Source organism: Apis florea, unplaced genomic scaffold, assembly GCF_048593485.1.
Source record: "Apis florea isolate Af1SG1 unplaced genomic scaffold, ASM4859348v1 contig_2293_pilon, whole genome shotgun sequence".
Classification (NCBI taxonomy): domain Eukaryota; kingdom Metazoa; phylum Arthropoda; class Insecta; order Hymenoptera; family Apidae; genus Apis; species Apis florea.
Window position 1 is genome coordinate 1,834,817 of NW_028256554.1, and position 15,560 is coordinate 1,850,376.

Genomic DNA, 15,560 nt, shown 5'->3' on the forward strand with positions numbered 1-15,560 from the left:
AAAAAGAAAAAAAAAGAAAGAAATTACCTCGCTAAGAGTAATGGAATTGGTTCCGCTTATTTCTCTTCGCGACGATATCGCGATGATATAAACGGAATCGTGTGTATTTGGCAAGACGCAATAAAACGATCGTCCCTTGGCCAAATTTGACGCGTATTTCTTGATATGAAAGAAATACGCGGTACGCCAACTGGCACTAGCCAACTTTGTACATTGCAACTATTCTTTGGCTCGTTCCCGTTTCGTCTTGCTCTCATATACGAATAATGCAACAAAAAGAACAAGGTCGAAGCCAGTGCTTGATGTTGGAGATCGCAGAGGCGAAAATATACGCTGACACCCTCGCGAGATCCGTCATCGTCCTCCGTAGGAAAACAACCGATTCGCGACCGATTCTAAATATCGCTGCGAGTGGCCACATGACTCGCCACTCACGAATCTACGGAATTTAGGAAGCGCGAGCTTTTTTTAATAGCCCCACGGTGCCATCATCTCCCATTCCTCATGGGTTTCCTTCGCCCCGCAACGCCATCCTACTACGTAATCAATCTACTTCCCTCCCCAATTTTCTTTCCCCTCCCCCTTCCTCTTCCATACTTCTCTTTTTCTTTTTTTTTTTTTTTTTTTTTCTTTCTTTTCTTTCCTCTTTTTCATCTCCAAAAAGACAGAAAATTTCCGTGCCAAAAATACAACGCGTTTGTTTCAAGCGTTTCGAGAATTTCGAAAAGCAATTTTCTCTCGTTTTTTTTCAATTAGAAAAGAAACGAGTGGCTGGAGCGAGTTGGGGGCGCACGATCGGCGGACGATCGAGGATCGAGAATGGCTTAATAATAAGAGGGAAACGGGGGGAAAAGAAAAGAGGATATCGCGTTAGCTCGCGTCGAATCGCGTCGAATGTCGCGTCGGTGTCCCGTGAGAGAAGCCGATGTCGCTGCGGGGAGCAACGCGGGGGAGGCAACTCCCGGCATAGCATAAAGGTGACTCCTCGCAGCCAAGACCTCCCATATGCTACTTAGCGTTCCGTTCGGTCCGGCAAACCTCCTGTCCTGTCCGCAGAGAAGGTGTCCGCTCCTCCCTCCGCTAAGAAGCGTTTTTGTCGCGCGTACCATACTCCATGCTCCATTACTCCGTCAATTCGTCCGAGTGTCAATTCCTCGACCGAATCCAGAGAAGAGACGTAGTACAGTCGCGACTAGTATTCCACTTTCTCGCCATTCTTCTCCACTCACGAATCGCGCGTGAGCGAGAAATGATGATGAGAGACGTCCGGTTCCTTCTCCTTTTCGCGACGCTCTTCTTCTTTTCGTCCTGTTTTCACGTGCACGCACACCCGAGCCGTTTCACCGAGGATGACAACGCCGGCGGGAGAGAACTCGTGAACTCGTGGCCCTTGGACGATTTGAACGAGCACGACGACGCTCGTCGGAACGAGATTTTGGAGAAGCTGCAACAGGTCCGTCCAAGTGTGTTCCACCGTTTGTGAGACTTTGTGAGAGGAGAGAAGCGGAAAAAAAAAAAAAGTATTCGAAAGTGCGTTCGACAAACGTTAACGATGAAACTCGTTATTTCAGGTTCTTGGTATTCGAAGTTACAGTGAGAAAACGGGACGTCGTAAGGTGCCGCCTCAATTTATGGTTGAACTGTATAACAATGTAGCGGATCCTAGCGGTGTTACGCGTGGTAAAAATCCGTACAACGCCAAAGTCGTCCGCAGCTTCATCGAAAGAGGTAAATGGTACCTCGTTGACCTAATACGTTTTCGTCCTTCATCCTTCAGTTTCTCATCGAAATTAAAAAACTTTCACGCAGACACCACCACATCGCGGTTTTACTTCTTCAACATCACAGGTTTAGAAGTGGACGAATCCGTTCTGGAGGCGGAGCTTCATCTGTATCGAAAAAGGACACCTTTGAAAGCTTTGCATCCGTCCATTTTAGCTTCTCCGTATTACTTGGTAAGTGTATATACATATACATATATATAGATCAATTTCTCTATTCCCAAACAATTCTTTTATTCAATGTTTCGTTTCGCTTCTTAGATAAGGGTGTATCAAGTTTTGGATGAGAAAAGTTTGGACGTTCCTGATCTTCACAGGCTACTAAATGTTAGATACGTTGGAGCGCACGCGTCTGGTTGGCAGGCAAGTTTCTCGAGATTATAAAATTTTTAAAAGATCACACCATTTTGATTGCACCAAGTGTACTAAATGCTCGATTTTTCTTTTCCTTTTTTTTTTTTTTTCTTTTTTCCTTTTCATCAGATATTCAACGTGAAACAAGCCGTTCTCGCTTGGCTAACCGGAGAGCCAAACCTTGGACTTTTAGTAACTGCTTCCACCTTATTCGAGGATCAAGTGAACGTGGAATTTTCCCGACGGAATGAGTATCATCATAGCAAGCAACCGATTTTGGTACTTTTCGACGATGATGGAAAGGATCGTCGAGGCGACGGTAACAGCAACGAGATCGAGCAAGCGTTTCATGACGACGAAGATGGGACGGATGATTCGAGGAACGAGTACAGTGACGGTGTGGAACAGGATCGTGAAGGAAAAGGGCAATTGGAAGAGACTGGTTGGCAAAGTAAAAATAAATCGGAATCGTTTCAAAGACAGAAGAGAACTCAGATAAGGGAATACGAGGGGGTGGCTCAAACAACTCGAGATGCGAAACGTCTCGTGGAAGAGGGTTCCGGGGGTCGACGTCGAAGGGAAACTATGAGTCTTACGAAAAAATTGCACGGAATTTCTTCGCGCGACACGATGCTTAGAGGCGGTTTAATCACATCGATGGATATATACGAACGTGCGATGCGTCGCGAAAGAATGGGAGAAAGAGTTGGAGGTCGAAGGTCGAGGTCGTTGTTGTTGAACGAGAAGTTCCGTGAGAAACGATCGACGAAAAGCCGCGCGTCCGTTCGACAAAATGTCACCGAGTGCTCGAGGCACGAGCTCTACGTGGATTTCAAAGAAATTGGCCTTTCCTCATCTATCATTGCCCCGCTTGGCTACTCCGCTTTTCATTGCAAAGGTATCTGCGAATCGCCATTAAGTCAAGATCAACAACCGACGAATCACGCGACCATCCAAGGAATTGTTCATAAAATGGGACTGGTGAAAGGGGTTGAGAGACCCTGTTGCGTACCTACTAAACTGTTGGGCACGACCATCTTGTTCTATGATGATAACGAGAACGTTATCTTGAAAGTTTACCAAGACATGATCGCAGACCGTTGTGGATGCCGTTAAGAATTTCGTAGAATCTGCGCGATGAAACACGTTTGTTTGTGAAAGAAGTAGCGAGTGAATTGTATCTCGATGATATTGAAAAAAAAAAAAAAAGAAAAAAAAAAGAAAAAAAAAAAGAAAAGAAGGATACACGGTATGCGAGAAAAGGGAGAAAAAGAATTGAAGCGCATGTGTGTGTGTGTGTGTGAGAGAGAGAGAGAGAGAGATAGAACGAGTGACAGAATACATCAGGTAAAAATGACTTTTACTACACGTTAGCCCGTGAGTCATTCCTAAAGATTCATCTGAAGATCGCCGTTGTTAAGTTGTCGTGTCGCAACATTGTACATAAAAACATTCCTAAATTCGCGTAGGGTCATGTGTATCAATAATTAGCACGTGATCTTACATCGTCATTAAACAATTATCCTGTATCGTCATTAAATTATTATTATAATCACACGTAGAGAGTTAATCGTCTCGATCATTGTATATACTATTGTATCGTAAAACGTTAGAGTTATTTATATTTTAATTACGACAAATAAAAATGAATATTTAAGAATACGTTTTTCACGCTTAGTATATTACTCGCCCCATCTCACCCTCCCGTTGAAACGAGATTCGCGTCATAATAAACTTTAGGTTCTATATTTGGAAGGAATGATGGGAATCGCTTTCACTTGAAATTATATACTTATTTTAATAAACGGACGGTAAACCGAATAAAAGAAGCCGGTCAAATAGATTGAAGGAACGAAGTCGGTTCGAGGATACGAACGAGAGGTGATTTTCTTGGAAGAGGAGAGCGTTGAAATCAAGGCGTAAATTTTACGAGTGTGCCAATAAAATAAACGTGACGGTAACAGTGCTCGAGACGATGACTTTGGCGCCACTGGATGCAGAAAAGCAGTCGTGGAATGTCAGCGCTACCGGTGTTAAATGCCGTTTTTTATCCTTTTCCCTGCAATCCGGTATCGGTGGCGCTCGACGACGATCTACGAGTAAATAAACGAAGTTGAATCGAAATCAGTTGTCGGCCCCCTTGAAAAATCTGGTATACTAATGGTGGCGCCTGTACCATTCCAAATATCTGATGCTTTTACGACTCATCGTGCGACTCGCCTTCGCCCCCTCTCCTCTTCATAACTGGCGCGGTGATATTTCGCCGTTCTCCTTTTATTCCATTGCTGGAATACATAATATGGAAATGTAAACAAATTAGTTTAACAACCTTGTTAAAGCCGTGCAATACAATCGTATGAATCGATTCAAAACTTAATGCGTGCATTAAGTTTGATGATCCGAACTAGGATGATCCGTAATCCAATTACACACAGCGTGAAGCGATAAGAAATTAGAAGAAATTGTGGACGGTGATTAAGTGGTGCCGATTGATACCCATCATCTCCATCACAATTCGTATTTGTCTTCCTGTTCTTTTTTTTTTTTTTTTTTTTGTTAGTTACCTTCGAAATCCGTTAATAACATAAATTTTATCCCACGGAATCATAGAAATTTAATCAACTCGTCCGAGGAATAATTCTAAATTTTTCGTCCAACTTTTTTTTAACCATTCGCGCAGTTCGTGAATCTTCGTAGGCGATAGTTCGTCGCAAGGTGCTAGGAGAACTAACTATAAAAGAAAGAAAAAAAAAAAAAAAAAAAAAAAAAAGAAGAACATGGAAAGACGTTTAAACGAAAATACAAGAACGATAAATAAGGCGATCAGCGTTGAAAAGAAACAGTGTTGCTCTTTCGACGCGGGGATTTGCATATTTGCGAGCAACCGATCGTTCGCGTGCCATCGTACCGCATTCCGTATGCGTGCATCTCCAGTTATATTTAATCCATGGTGGGTGTATTTTCGAATCTGTCCGCCTAAAAATAACCGAAACGCGTTCCATTGGATTCCAATGCTGTATTTAGATCCTTGATATCGTAATACGTGTCATTCGCGTTCATGGCGACCAACTTGAGAATTGAAACCTATTTATCTTCTCTATTTTTTTACACAGTTGTACGATCTCTGGCGGGGATCGTAGTGGAAACCGATGATTCGAATATATTTAATATGCTCTCGTGTAATTTATCGATCTAGGGTAGAACGGCGAGGAAGAAACAATTAAATCATCCGGTGAAAACAGTAGCTGTTCAAAGGGGTAGATGGGTAGGAGTACGTAGTGTATCAGAGAAAAACAGAAAAGGCGAGGTGAAGCAGCGCAGAAGGAACGAGGCAAGGGGAGAGAAGAACATCGAGGCAAAACGGAATCGGTGTAAAAAGAAGAGAGAAAAGCGATAGGGCGGGAACTGCCGCTAACATAAGTAAGAAAGCCCTAAGCCGTGAACTGTACGACGACCTGTACAATGACGTAGTATTCTGTCATCCGGCGCGCTACCTCTCCAGCCTCTCCACTACTGCTGCTTGGCCATTATAGTGGGACAGAACTTCACGAGTTCACAACTATACATATAGTGGTAGGCCTTTGAACAGTACGCGCCTCGTGCCTCGTGTATGCTGTGTTCCTTCTTTCACGGTTGCCTTTGTTCTTTGTTGTCCTTTCGTTGTTCTTTTTTTTCTTATTTTTCTTACATCCATTACCAGTTTGCATGCAGTTTCTCTTTATCGATCTTTAATTATGTAACATATCCTTGGATATCGATCGATCGATCTTGCCGTTTGTTTCCAAACGAATCGATTAGAATGTAAACAAAAGAGCCGACGACATCGAGCTACGTCCTTGCTTCGTTCGAGAGTAATCGAAAGGGATGAAAACGTGTGTGGAACGTGTGTACCAATTTCGTGTTGGGTGTATTAAATAATTAAAAAAAAAAAAAACGATATCGCGCGAAAAAACAATTGAACGATTATCGAGAAAACATTATGCGGAATCGTTGATGTATAAACATGAGAATCTCAACTTTTGTTCATTTGATTCTTCTGTTCCAATTAATGTTGATTGTTTCCATCGTTTATACGGAAAATCATCATGTAAGTAACTGTATACGCAATTGTAAACAATTGAATTATGTTTTTGTTAGTTAAAAGTTTTTTTTTCATTATATTACTATTTTTCATTCGAACGAGTTTCACGTAACTAAGAAAAGGCGGGAAACTGAAATTTCATCCATCCACGTCGAGTTTCCTATGTTATTGAGAAACGATTTCACAATGCACATTTCCAAGAAATAAAAAACATTCTCACACTCAGTGTATCCTATTTCGTTCCGTTCCATTCCAGCGTTCCTTTTCCTTGTGAGAGCTTCGTACCTCATCAACGAGTCAAACACGGTTTCTTCTTTTGATGTCGTGCCGACCACCGTTGCCCTTCTTTGTAACGAACGACCAAATGATCCCACTACCACGAACTCGGCTCCATTTGAACTATTCCTAGATCGATGGTGTTTAAATCGGTGTTTAAATAAATAAATTTTCACGGGTAATCGATGAATTTGCTTTTTATTCACAGATTAATAATTCCGAGATCAATGGAGATTTGGAAAATATGTATCGAAAGACAATTTTGAGTCTGCTTCAACCATCTTGGATGATTAATGAATTAATTAGAAACAAGCGTAACGAACGGTTGGTCGAAGAGATTCCTACGAGACATGCGAAACATCGGAAGCGACGTCGTTACAGAAATCGATCGACATGTGTTGAAAGCACATCTGGAAGCAAACTGTCCCTTCAGCAGGACAACAACACGATGCCGTTAGATATTCATATTTCTAAAGAGACAAAGAAAAATCGTGATGAGAACAATACAGTTCTGGAGATCGAAGAAGAATTAGATGATATATCTATAGGAGTGAACGATCGTGTACAGGTAATTATTGATGATGGTGACATAATATTGAAAAAAAATAAATAAATAAATAAATAAATTAGAGTTATTTTTTGTATCGGTATTTAGGAAATGTATAATAAAACTAAAGAAGAGGATTATAATGTAACCGATACCGATATGGAGGGGAATAGAATTAAATCAAAGAAAGGAAGTTTCGTTGTTATAGAACGAAACAGCTCTACAGGTAAATTATCAGATGAGGGATTGATAGATTCGTACGATGAACCATCTATAACTGATGAAATTGAGTATGAAAATGTAGACCGATCTTCGAAAAAAAGAGAACGATCGAAAAAAGACGAATTTACCGAGAGTACAGATTACTCGGACGAAATATATTCTCCGGCTATTTACTCGGCTACCGATGATCACGTTATAATCCACGAAAGTTTAAGCGATCTCCTGGCCAAATTATTTCAAAGTCTGCGAAACGCTACTACAACGGACGAGCGGAATATTTTCAAGGAATTAAACTTTGTGAATGGGACAAATGAAGACCCTTGTCAAAAATGGTTAAACAGCAGGGATAAGCTCGAGCAAGTTTTCTTAGGTATGAATTCGTTCGTTCAGATCGTTTTAAATATTGTATTTGGTGTCTTGGTAACTTGTTGTTACAGATGGTTTAACGTCATTACCTGCTTGTCCATGTCAATATCCTAGTAATATTTTTTACGATGATAAAATTTGGGATGAGAAGCGAATGAAATATTTCAGATGGAGAGATGTGAGCGGTGGCTCTCAAAGACTTGACGTTTACAAGCCAGGAGCCACTTACTGCATACGATCATTGCTGACACAGGGAAGTGGAAGTGCTGCGGTTCAACATTGCTGCTATGATCGTCAAAGGAAGCTTTTGACCCGTGGCTCCGGCGCTGGTACTCCCAACTTTGTCAGTCCCGAGATATCACCCATACTCCATGAAAGAATCGATATATTACCGTGGAGACTCTGCAAGGGTGACTTTTCCAGGTCTTTCAATATTTGAAAGCATCTAAAATTATTATGATATTATACTTTTCTTTTATATAACTATCATTAATATTGAAATTGTAGGTATAACGGTGTACGACCACCAAACAATGACAACGCTTGCCAGGCTAATCCCGATGATGAGGAATATCAACGACAGATTGATAATACCAAATATTATTAACTTAATCGTGTTTTTGGGCAAAGATTTACAATATAGGATACTTAAAAAATTCATAATAAAATTCTATTTTTATTTTTGACTGCATAAATATTTGTACGATGAAATTTAAGAAATAAATGTAACAACTGTTACAATTTTACCTTTTATACGATGATTTACGCCTATTTCTGCGCCAATCTTTTTGGTGGCATGTTTAAAAAGACGCGCTCTAATCGAAAGGAACTTGAAACCGGTTTCGAGTGTATTACTGGCGCGTTTCCAGTCACGTTTCTTGCCCCTCGCGCTACTTCCCGAACGAAAGAGGGGAGCAAGACGAGCAAAGTCGATTCAATCGCGCGTGCCACCAGACCGTTCAGTTGTTATGGTTACTGCATACAAACATAAATTACGGATTACCTCTTAAGCTAACCTTAATATCAAAATTCAATAGACAGGTATGGACTGGGATTTGGAAATTACTTCGAAAAAAGTAAGTTCTTAAATATTTACTTTTTCTCATAAATTGTATACAATTCATTATTGACTATGTTAACATTATTGTTTTCTAGCTTTTACCTCGTCTTGGTAGAAGATCGCAAAACATTGTACTAGAAGACTCTAAACTCGACGATGATCCTTTGGAAAGCCCTGTATCGTCATCTTTCGTGAAATCAGCACAACCACCTGTAGCACCTCCACGTACCAGAAAAACTGGATGGGGTGACGAATTAAAAAGCGGGAAGTAAGTTGTTTTGTACTGATTTATATTAGAAATTTATCGATAGTTTTCCTCCTTTAACGATAATTCTAGGATACGTGGAGCTTCTATTATTGAACAGTAAGTATAACAAATAGAATTAAAAAAATCAGACATCCATAATCGCTGATAGATTATTTCTTAGAGAACGTTCTCGAGGGATAGAGAAAGATGAAGTGATAGATGGTAAGAATTAATTTAAAAATTATTTGAAATATAAAAATCTTGTAGGTAAGAAAATTGAATTGATTGTAATAGAATTATTTGTAGATATTCCTATAATTCCCGATTTGGATGAAATTCAGGAAGATAATGCGTTTTCTGATATTAATGCGTCAACGTAAGTACTGTTATGAAGTTTTGCAAAAATTCTTATTCAATTATCTTCAATTTTTTTTTAATTTATAGAGTGAACGTGAACAGAGTCGCTGCATATAAAGAACTTGATACAGATTTGGTGAAAAATGCTGCATTCACGTCTTTAAATGGTGTTAATCTTTCTCTTCTAGCAGAAAAATTATACAATGAAAATTTGACGAAAGAATTGGATGAAGTATGGAATTGGAATTTACTTTTTACTCAAGTTGCATCTGAAGTAAACAGCGAAACACAAAAAAAATTGGTCACATAAATTTTATATAATTTTTTTATTTTAAAAATAAAATCAAAAATCATACGAAAAAAAAAAGTTTTTTCTTTCTCATATTATTTTATTTTTTATAATATTATTTTTAAAAATAACTCGTGTTGTATTGAAATTTAAGTATAAAAAATATAGTAATTTAAAAAAAAAAACATGGCATACTGCTTATCTGCAGTGCCTGTATATGGAAGCGACAAATTATAATATTATTTTTAAAAGTAACTCGTGTTGTATTGAAATTTAAGTATAAAAAATATAGTAATTTAAAAAAAAAAACATGGCATACTGCTTATCTGCAGTGCCTGTATATGGAAGCGACAAATTATAACCTCGTCTGACCTATTCGATTGCCCCCCAATTTGGAAATCGCGGTAGTTCGAGGAGCGACGTGAAGGACTCAACCGTGCAGGCGTGCAGATCCGAGATGATGCTTAAAGCAAAACACCACGAACTTGCACGCGCAATCGGGAGCCAAACACAAGCTACTTGAAGCGACCACGTGACAACACCCACTGAGCAGATCTGCCATATTTCTACGTTAGCGATCAATGTTCAGCTGTGCCATCACTAGCACACACTTCCGATAGATCGTGTTTGATTTTCATATATAAACCAACTGAATGCTACTGGACCACTTGCGAGAAAAGTATATATCATAAATGTACCATATATTATCGAAGTTTGGAGAAAAAATTATATATTTAATATATTATAATCAATATTGTAACGAAATATAATATTTTAAATTAAGATAATCACATTATTAAGATTTTCTAAAGCAATTTTTATATGTTCATATAAATACTATATTTAAATGCTTTACTCGAAAGCCATCTAGTATTGAAACTGATACTAAAATTGTATTATGAATCGACAATCGATATATTATACAATCGATATTTTAGTTTGACATAGTGAATTTATAAAATCGATATATCGCGTATATGGAATATATCGTTCATTTAAGTTTAAAATTAACAGAAAAATCATATAACCTGTTTACATTAGAATTAATTTTATTCATATGTTGTCATCAAGCACAAAATTAAAAAGCGCTCAAGGAAAATTTTCCAATTCTTTTAAAATGTTCTTTTAAAAGAATAAGCCTAATGTATTACAATGGGTACGGTGCATGCATCAAGAAAAAAATTAGAAGAACCAAGTGCAGTAAGTAATGAAGATTGTGTACCGTGCGAAGCAGAAGACAAAGCACCAGGAAATCCTGGTAGTTTCGAAGATATACATAAAAAGGTTAAAGATCTATATCCGCAAAACTTTGAAGGTGCGCGGCTCATCATCAACAAAATTCTTAGTCAACATTTTAATGTGACACATACTATTACTCTCAGTTCCGTTACTCCGTCTGGATATAAATTCGGTGCAAAATATATTGGTACAAAAGTGGTTAATCCTAATGAAAGATATCCTATAGCTTCGGGAGATATCGCACCAAATGGAAATTTGACCGCCTCTTTTATGCATACGCTTGGATGTAGAGTTAGGTACAAATTATCGGCACAAATTGCCGATGGAAAATGCAAAGCATCGAGTTCCAGTCTGGAATATCGGTCGAATGATTTTACTGTAGCGATGACCTTAGCCAATCCAAAATTTACAAAGAAGCAAGGAACAGTGGTAATACACTTTTTACAATCGATCACATCGAGAATTGCGTTAGGAGCCGAGATTGCATGTCTTCGTGGCTCAAAAGTTCCAGGCGGTCAACAGACGGTCATGTGCATGGCTTTTAGACACAGTACAGGACTTACAACATTATCTGGGACTATAGGTGAAGCGGGTCTTCATCTTTGTTATCATCGCAAAGCTAGCTCGCAATTGGAAATTGGGGTCGAGTTAGAAACAAATACGAGGACACATCAGTCAATTGCTACTATAGTTTATCAAGTAAATGTACCATATGCGGATCTTCTTTTCCGAGGTATCGTGAATTCTGAAACTACAGTCGGTGGTGTATTTGAGAAGAAGCTATACCCAATTCCAGAATCTTCACTGATTATTAGCGCACTTTTAAACCATAAAAAACAACAATTTCGTGTGGGAGTTGGTCTTAATATTGGACAATAATGAAGAATGTATGATATAATTTGTTGCGTGTAACTATCATCATGTTTCTTTTTTTCATTATTAATAAGAATAATAGAATCATTTCAATAATAACAGAAATTAACATAAGATGATTGTAATTATTTCTTTTAAAATTTTACAAAGTGAAAAAACTTTTGCAAACGTTACAATTTTCGTCGCGCAATAATGTATCGATCGCATTATATATTTTAAAGAATTGTTATGCTTACATATATATTGTAAAATATCTGAAAACTTTGCATGGCGCTTTTATGTTGATATAAACTGAATCTGTAAAAATAAAATTTTTGAAATTTTTTATATAATAACTGAAATGCAAATGTCCAACACCCTAATACTGTCACTTTTATCATTAAAAAAAATTTTTTTAACAACTAATATCTATTAATCGAATATTATTTTAGTCGTCTCCGTTTGCTATCCTTTCATCCAAATCGTCATATTCATGGAAAGCAGTTGTCTTTAATTTGTCAAAATTCACTTCAAATTTTTCACTAAGAAGTCCATTTTCATCGGCGTATTCTAAAATATCACAGATCAATGGTGATTCCACACCTAAAACGTACTCGCATGTTTTTGGTTCAAGTAGAAATAGAGAAACGCTGGATGGACTAGCTGTATGACTTTCAACGCATTTTAATTTCACCTGAAAATGATATTTTAATAACTAATATATACAAAAATAAATTACAAAATTTACAGACATATAAATTTATAAACATATATACCTCTGTTTGTCTCGGATTGCCAGTCTTATCGCAAATAGTACCATCACTATAAAAATGAGAAAGATGTTTCCGTAACTCTGGAGCCTTTGGTTTTTTGTGTGGGTGCGCAGCGATCCATTCCAAATGTTTTTGCTTATCGAATTTACCAAGATTTACTATAGTTTTTTTACCATCACGTTCAATATGATATTGAACCACAGAACGTCCATAACAAAATTCATATTTCCACCATCCATTGCCCTATTTATATCAATCAAATATTATTGAATAAAATATAATAAAAATACATTATCAAAAATATAATATTTACCCCATGTAAACAATTTTTTCCACTTAAAAAGTTCTTTACGGGACTCACTTCCGCTGGGCTAATACCTTGATCTGTTAATGAATTTATAGAATCTTCAATGTTACTATGTTTATCGATAACCCCAACGGGATGTATTTCAACTCTAACACGCGCTTCTCCATCCTGAAATAAATGTAAATTAATTAAATTTTCAATTATGCGTCAAAACGAACTTTCTTACGAGAATAATTACAAATGTTAATATCGATTGTATGAATTTGTTAGAAATAAGAGTGCGTTTTTCTTTTAGTTATAAATATTAATAAACATATCCAGTTCCATTTATTGTTAAATTATGATTTTATAGTATTTTAATTTTATAGTAATTTATACTTATTTTGAAAATATATGCTTCATATAGCATCTTATGTATGTGATGTAACATTAATCCTTAATTAAAAGCAATATGTGAAGCAAAAATGACAAATACCTTAAATTTAGTTGAATAAAGCAGTGGATATGCAATGCTAAAGATAAAATGGTGCATAAATAGCATTCATAATGTTATTGTAATATTTTTTGGAAAAATTGTAGATTTAAAGGAAATAACTGTATGTAGAAAAGGAAGGGACAGAATAAGATACAAATTAATGGCGACAAATGACAAGAACCATCAAGCACTTTGGCCTGATCCCAAAAATACAAAATATTCTGACCTGGCCCTCCTTATCTACATGGAAGATTGCATAGACTTTCTGCAGCTTGTCATCCTGTGCAACAAATAGTTAATTTAATGTATATAAACAGTAAATAATAAAAATAACAAATCGAAAATTGTTATACACTAAAAAAACTAGCTTAAAGGTACAAGTCAAAATTACTTCAAAAATCTTTCATAAAATAGAAATATTCAATTAGTTCAGAAAAAATATATAATATTAATTAATATACTGTTTTCTATTATTGAATGGCATACTATTAGAACATTTTTAAAAATCTATTCTTATTTGGAAATCTTGCATGAAAATATATTTCATATAAATCAATAACAAAAATTATCACTACCGTACACAGAAAATATAAGTAAATATATTTTATTTTAAATAACAATATTATATACATATGGCACAAGCATAGTCAGAAATAAATAACTGAATACAAAGAACGCACAGAAGATGGTTTTACCGTTACTTTTTGATATCGAAGTTTTAGACTTTCCATTTCCATTGCAATAAGAGATCTTGGCTTTTTTGGAGCATTGTCAAGTGGATGGCAATTAATTTCATTTTCGCCTGTAGCTTGAGGTTTGTAGTCAGGATGACTACATAACAAAGGAGAGAGGACAATAACCTCATATTCACAGCTAGAAGGTTCTTCTAATGAAAATAATTCATGTTTACCATGCTGATAACAAACATACAAAACTTTTATCTTTCTTGGCTTATTAGTTAAATCACAAACAGTGCCATCAATCATTTCAATTTCAACATATGGCATATTGATTCCATCAACTTTTTTTACTGGTATATTTGCTTTTTTAGTAGGATTTGTTTCTTTTTCTGCATATTCAGCTAAAAACTTTACCTCTTGTAATTTATCAAAAATACCCAAATAATATTCTTGAGTCTTTACTTGTTTTCCATCTCTATCTTCATGATATTGACGTGCATATCGTCCATGGCACAATTCATATGACCAATAAGATTCAACCTAAAAATATATATAATATTTTATATAAAATTCAATTTTTTATATAAATTTTATATAATATATTAATAATATTTATAATATATATATACTCTATAAGAACAAGTGTTTTGTTTAAATAATAGTGATAAAATTTCTGTTGGATTTGGTCCAGTATATGGTTCATTATAATCTTGTTCTTGTTCTGAATTATCAACAATTAAGCATTGATATCGTTCCTTATTTGCAGTCGTTATAATATAAGGTTCTACATTTGGTCTAGATTCCTATTAAAAATATATAATATATATATATAATAATTTAATATTAATTTTATTTCATAATTTATTTCATTAATACTTACTAATAAATCCGAACCACCTTTGCCTGGCCAATTAATTTTAAAAAGAACTGTATCATCGAAACTTCTGAAATCGTGTCCATATACAATAGTAATTATAATACACAATACATTGTAAATACCACAGTATTTCCACATTTTAATAAAATTGCAATTATTTCATCATATCTTTAGACGAAGTCTATATGAAATATCTTCGGACTTATGACGACAGCAATATATCTACGTTAGGTCATTTATGTTTCGTATCACAACTTAATGGTTAACAAACATTTGTCCGTATACATTCAACAGACACTATATTATATGAATACATTTAATTTGAAAATAATTTAAATTTTATATTTTATGTATAAAATATTTTACTCTACTTATTTCAATATTCTACTTTATCTGAAAAGATTTTCTTACGATGTTGACACTATACTTATGGAATTTTTAGTTCTTTGATTACCCCAATTATATCCAAATACCAATAATTTTATACCACGTGAACAACATGCGTGGTCATTTTTTATTACAATGTTGTTCAACTTTATAAAATATAGTGGAAGAAGAATACTTAATAAAAACATATAATTGTTTATAATAATTTTTTTTTATAAGTTGAATTTGTTTTTTAATTCTATAATAGGAAAACTTTGTTTTCATCTCTGAAGCTCAGGGTCTAAGAAAATAGTTGTACGTACCTATCTTGAAAATATCAAATAATATTTACGTATCAACACAAATTTTGCAGATGGCGTTTACAACCTATAAAAATTCAAATTCCCGCGT

General features: G+C 35.8%; 5 protein-coding genes and 1 long non-coding RNA gene across 12 annotated transcripts; 4 read left to right on the plus strand and 2 right to left on the minus strand.

The window, feature by feature from the left end:
- The first annotated feature begins 1,001 nt into the window (after nucleotides 1–1,001).
- On the plus strand, nucleotides 1,002–3,797 carry LOC147658228 (bone morphogenetic protein 2). The gene is made up of 5 exons (XM_086903905.1): nucleotides 1,002–1,453; nucleotides 1,572–1,728; nucleotides 1,810–1,955; nucleotides 2,043–2,144; nucleotides 2,265–3,797. The coding sequence occupies exons 1-5, from the start codon at nucleotides 1,115–1,117 to the stop codon at nucleotides 3,249–3,251; spliced, it is 1,731 nt and encodes a 576-aa protein (XP_086760031.1). The 5' UTR covers nucleotides 1,002–1,114; the 3' UTR covers nucleotides 3,252–3,797.
- Nucleotides 3,798–3,865: 68 nt separating this feature from the next.
- Nucleotides 3,866–8,602, minus strand: LOC147658229 (uncharacterized). The gene is made up of 3 exons (XR_015290861.1): nucleotides 8,375–8,602; nucleotides 4,312–4,420; nucleotides 3,866–4,228 (listed from the first exon to the last, which is right to left on the minus strand). It is a non-coding gene; the product is annotated as an uncharacterized LOC147658229 (long non-coding RNA).
- LOC100871288 (uncharacterized) lies at nucleotides 4,130–8,380 on the plus strand. Of its 3 annotated transcripts, none has more exons than XM_086903907.1 (5): nucleotides 4,130–4,234; nucleotides 6,701–7,060; nucleotides 7,148–7,631; nucleotides 7,699–8,050; nucleotides 8,135–8,374. In XM_086903907.1, exons 1-5 carry the CDS (start codon nucleotides 4,130–4,132, stop codon nucleotides 8,232–8,234), a joined length of 1,401 nt encoding a protein of 466 aa, XP_086760033.1. In that variant the 3' UTR covers nucleotides 8,235–8,374. The 3 variants fall into 3 exon arrangements, with proteins under 3 accessions (XP_086760033.1, XP_012342303.2, XP_031772451.2); XM_012486849.3 differs by lacking the exon at nucleotides 4,130–4,234 and adding an exon at nucleotides 5,413–5,708 and having other exon boundaries at nucleotides 8,135–8,380; XM_031916591.2 differs by lacking the exon at nucleotides 4,130–4,234 and adding an exon at nucleotides 5,665–6,222 and having other exon boundaries at nucleotides 8,135–8,380.
- On the plus strand, nucleotides 8,466–9,658 carry IFT43 (intraflagellar transport 43). 2 transcript variants are annotated; one of them, XM_086903908.1, is made up of 6 exons: nucleotides 8,466–8,703; nucleotides 8,783–8,955; nucleotides 9,025–9,051; nucleotides 9,104–9,156; nucleotides 9,241–9,310; nucleotides 9,379–9,658. In XM_086903908.1, exons 1-6 carry the CDS (start codon nucleotides 8,671–8,673, stop codon nucleotides 9,599–9,601), a joined length of 579 nt encoding a protein of 192 aa, XP_086760034.1. In that variant the 5' UTR covers nucleotides 8,466–8,670; the 3' UTR covers nucleotides 9,602–9,658. The 2 variants fall into 2 exon arrangements, with proteins under 2 accessions (XP_086760034.1, XP_012342276.1); XM_012486822.3 differs by having other exon boundaries at nucleotides 9,116–9,156.
- Nucleotides 9,659–10,732: 1,074 nt separating this feature from the next.
- On the plus strand, nucleotides 10,733–12,054 carry LOC105735655 (mitochondrial import receptor subunit TOM40 homolog 1). The gene has a single exon (XM_012487425.3). The coding sequence runs from the start codon at nucleotides 10,733–10,735 to the stop codon at nucleotides 11,696–11,698; it is 966 nt and encodes a 321-aa protein (XP_012342879.1). The 3' UTR covers nucleotides 11,699–12,054.
- Nucleotides 11,798–15,522, minus strand: LOC100865690 (endoplasmic reticulum lectin 1). 4 transcript variants are annotated; one of them, XM_012487409.3, is made up of 7 exons: nucleotides 14,787–15,522; nucleotides 14,536–14,709; nucleotides 13,928–14,446; nucleotides 13,453–13,506; nucleotides 12,758–12,919; nucleotides 12,448–12,687; nucleotides 11,798–12,365 (listed from the first exon to the last, which is right to left on the minus strand). In XM_012487409.3, the coding sequence occupies exons 1-7, from the start codon at nucleotides 14,919–14,921 to the stop codon at nucleotides 12,120–12,122; spliced, it is 1,530 nt and encodes a 509-aa protein (XP_012342863.1). In that variant the 5' UTR covers nucleotides 14,922–15,522; the 3' UTR covers nucleotides 11,798–12,119. The 4 variants fall into 4 exon arrangements, with proteins under 4 accessions (XP_012342863.1, XP_003690029.1, XP_012342872.1 ...); XM_003689981.4 differs by having other exon boundaries at nucleotides 13,922–14,446; nucleotides 14,787–15,495; XM_012487418.3 differs by lacking the exon at nucleotides 13,453–13,506 and having other exon boundaries at nucleotides 14,787–15,495.
- Between the last annotated feature and the right edge of the window lie 38 nt (nucleotides 15,523–15,560).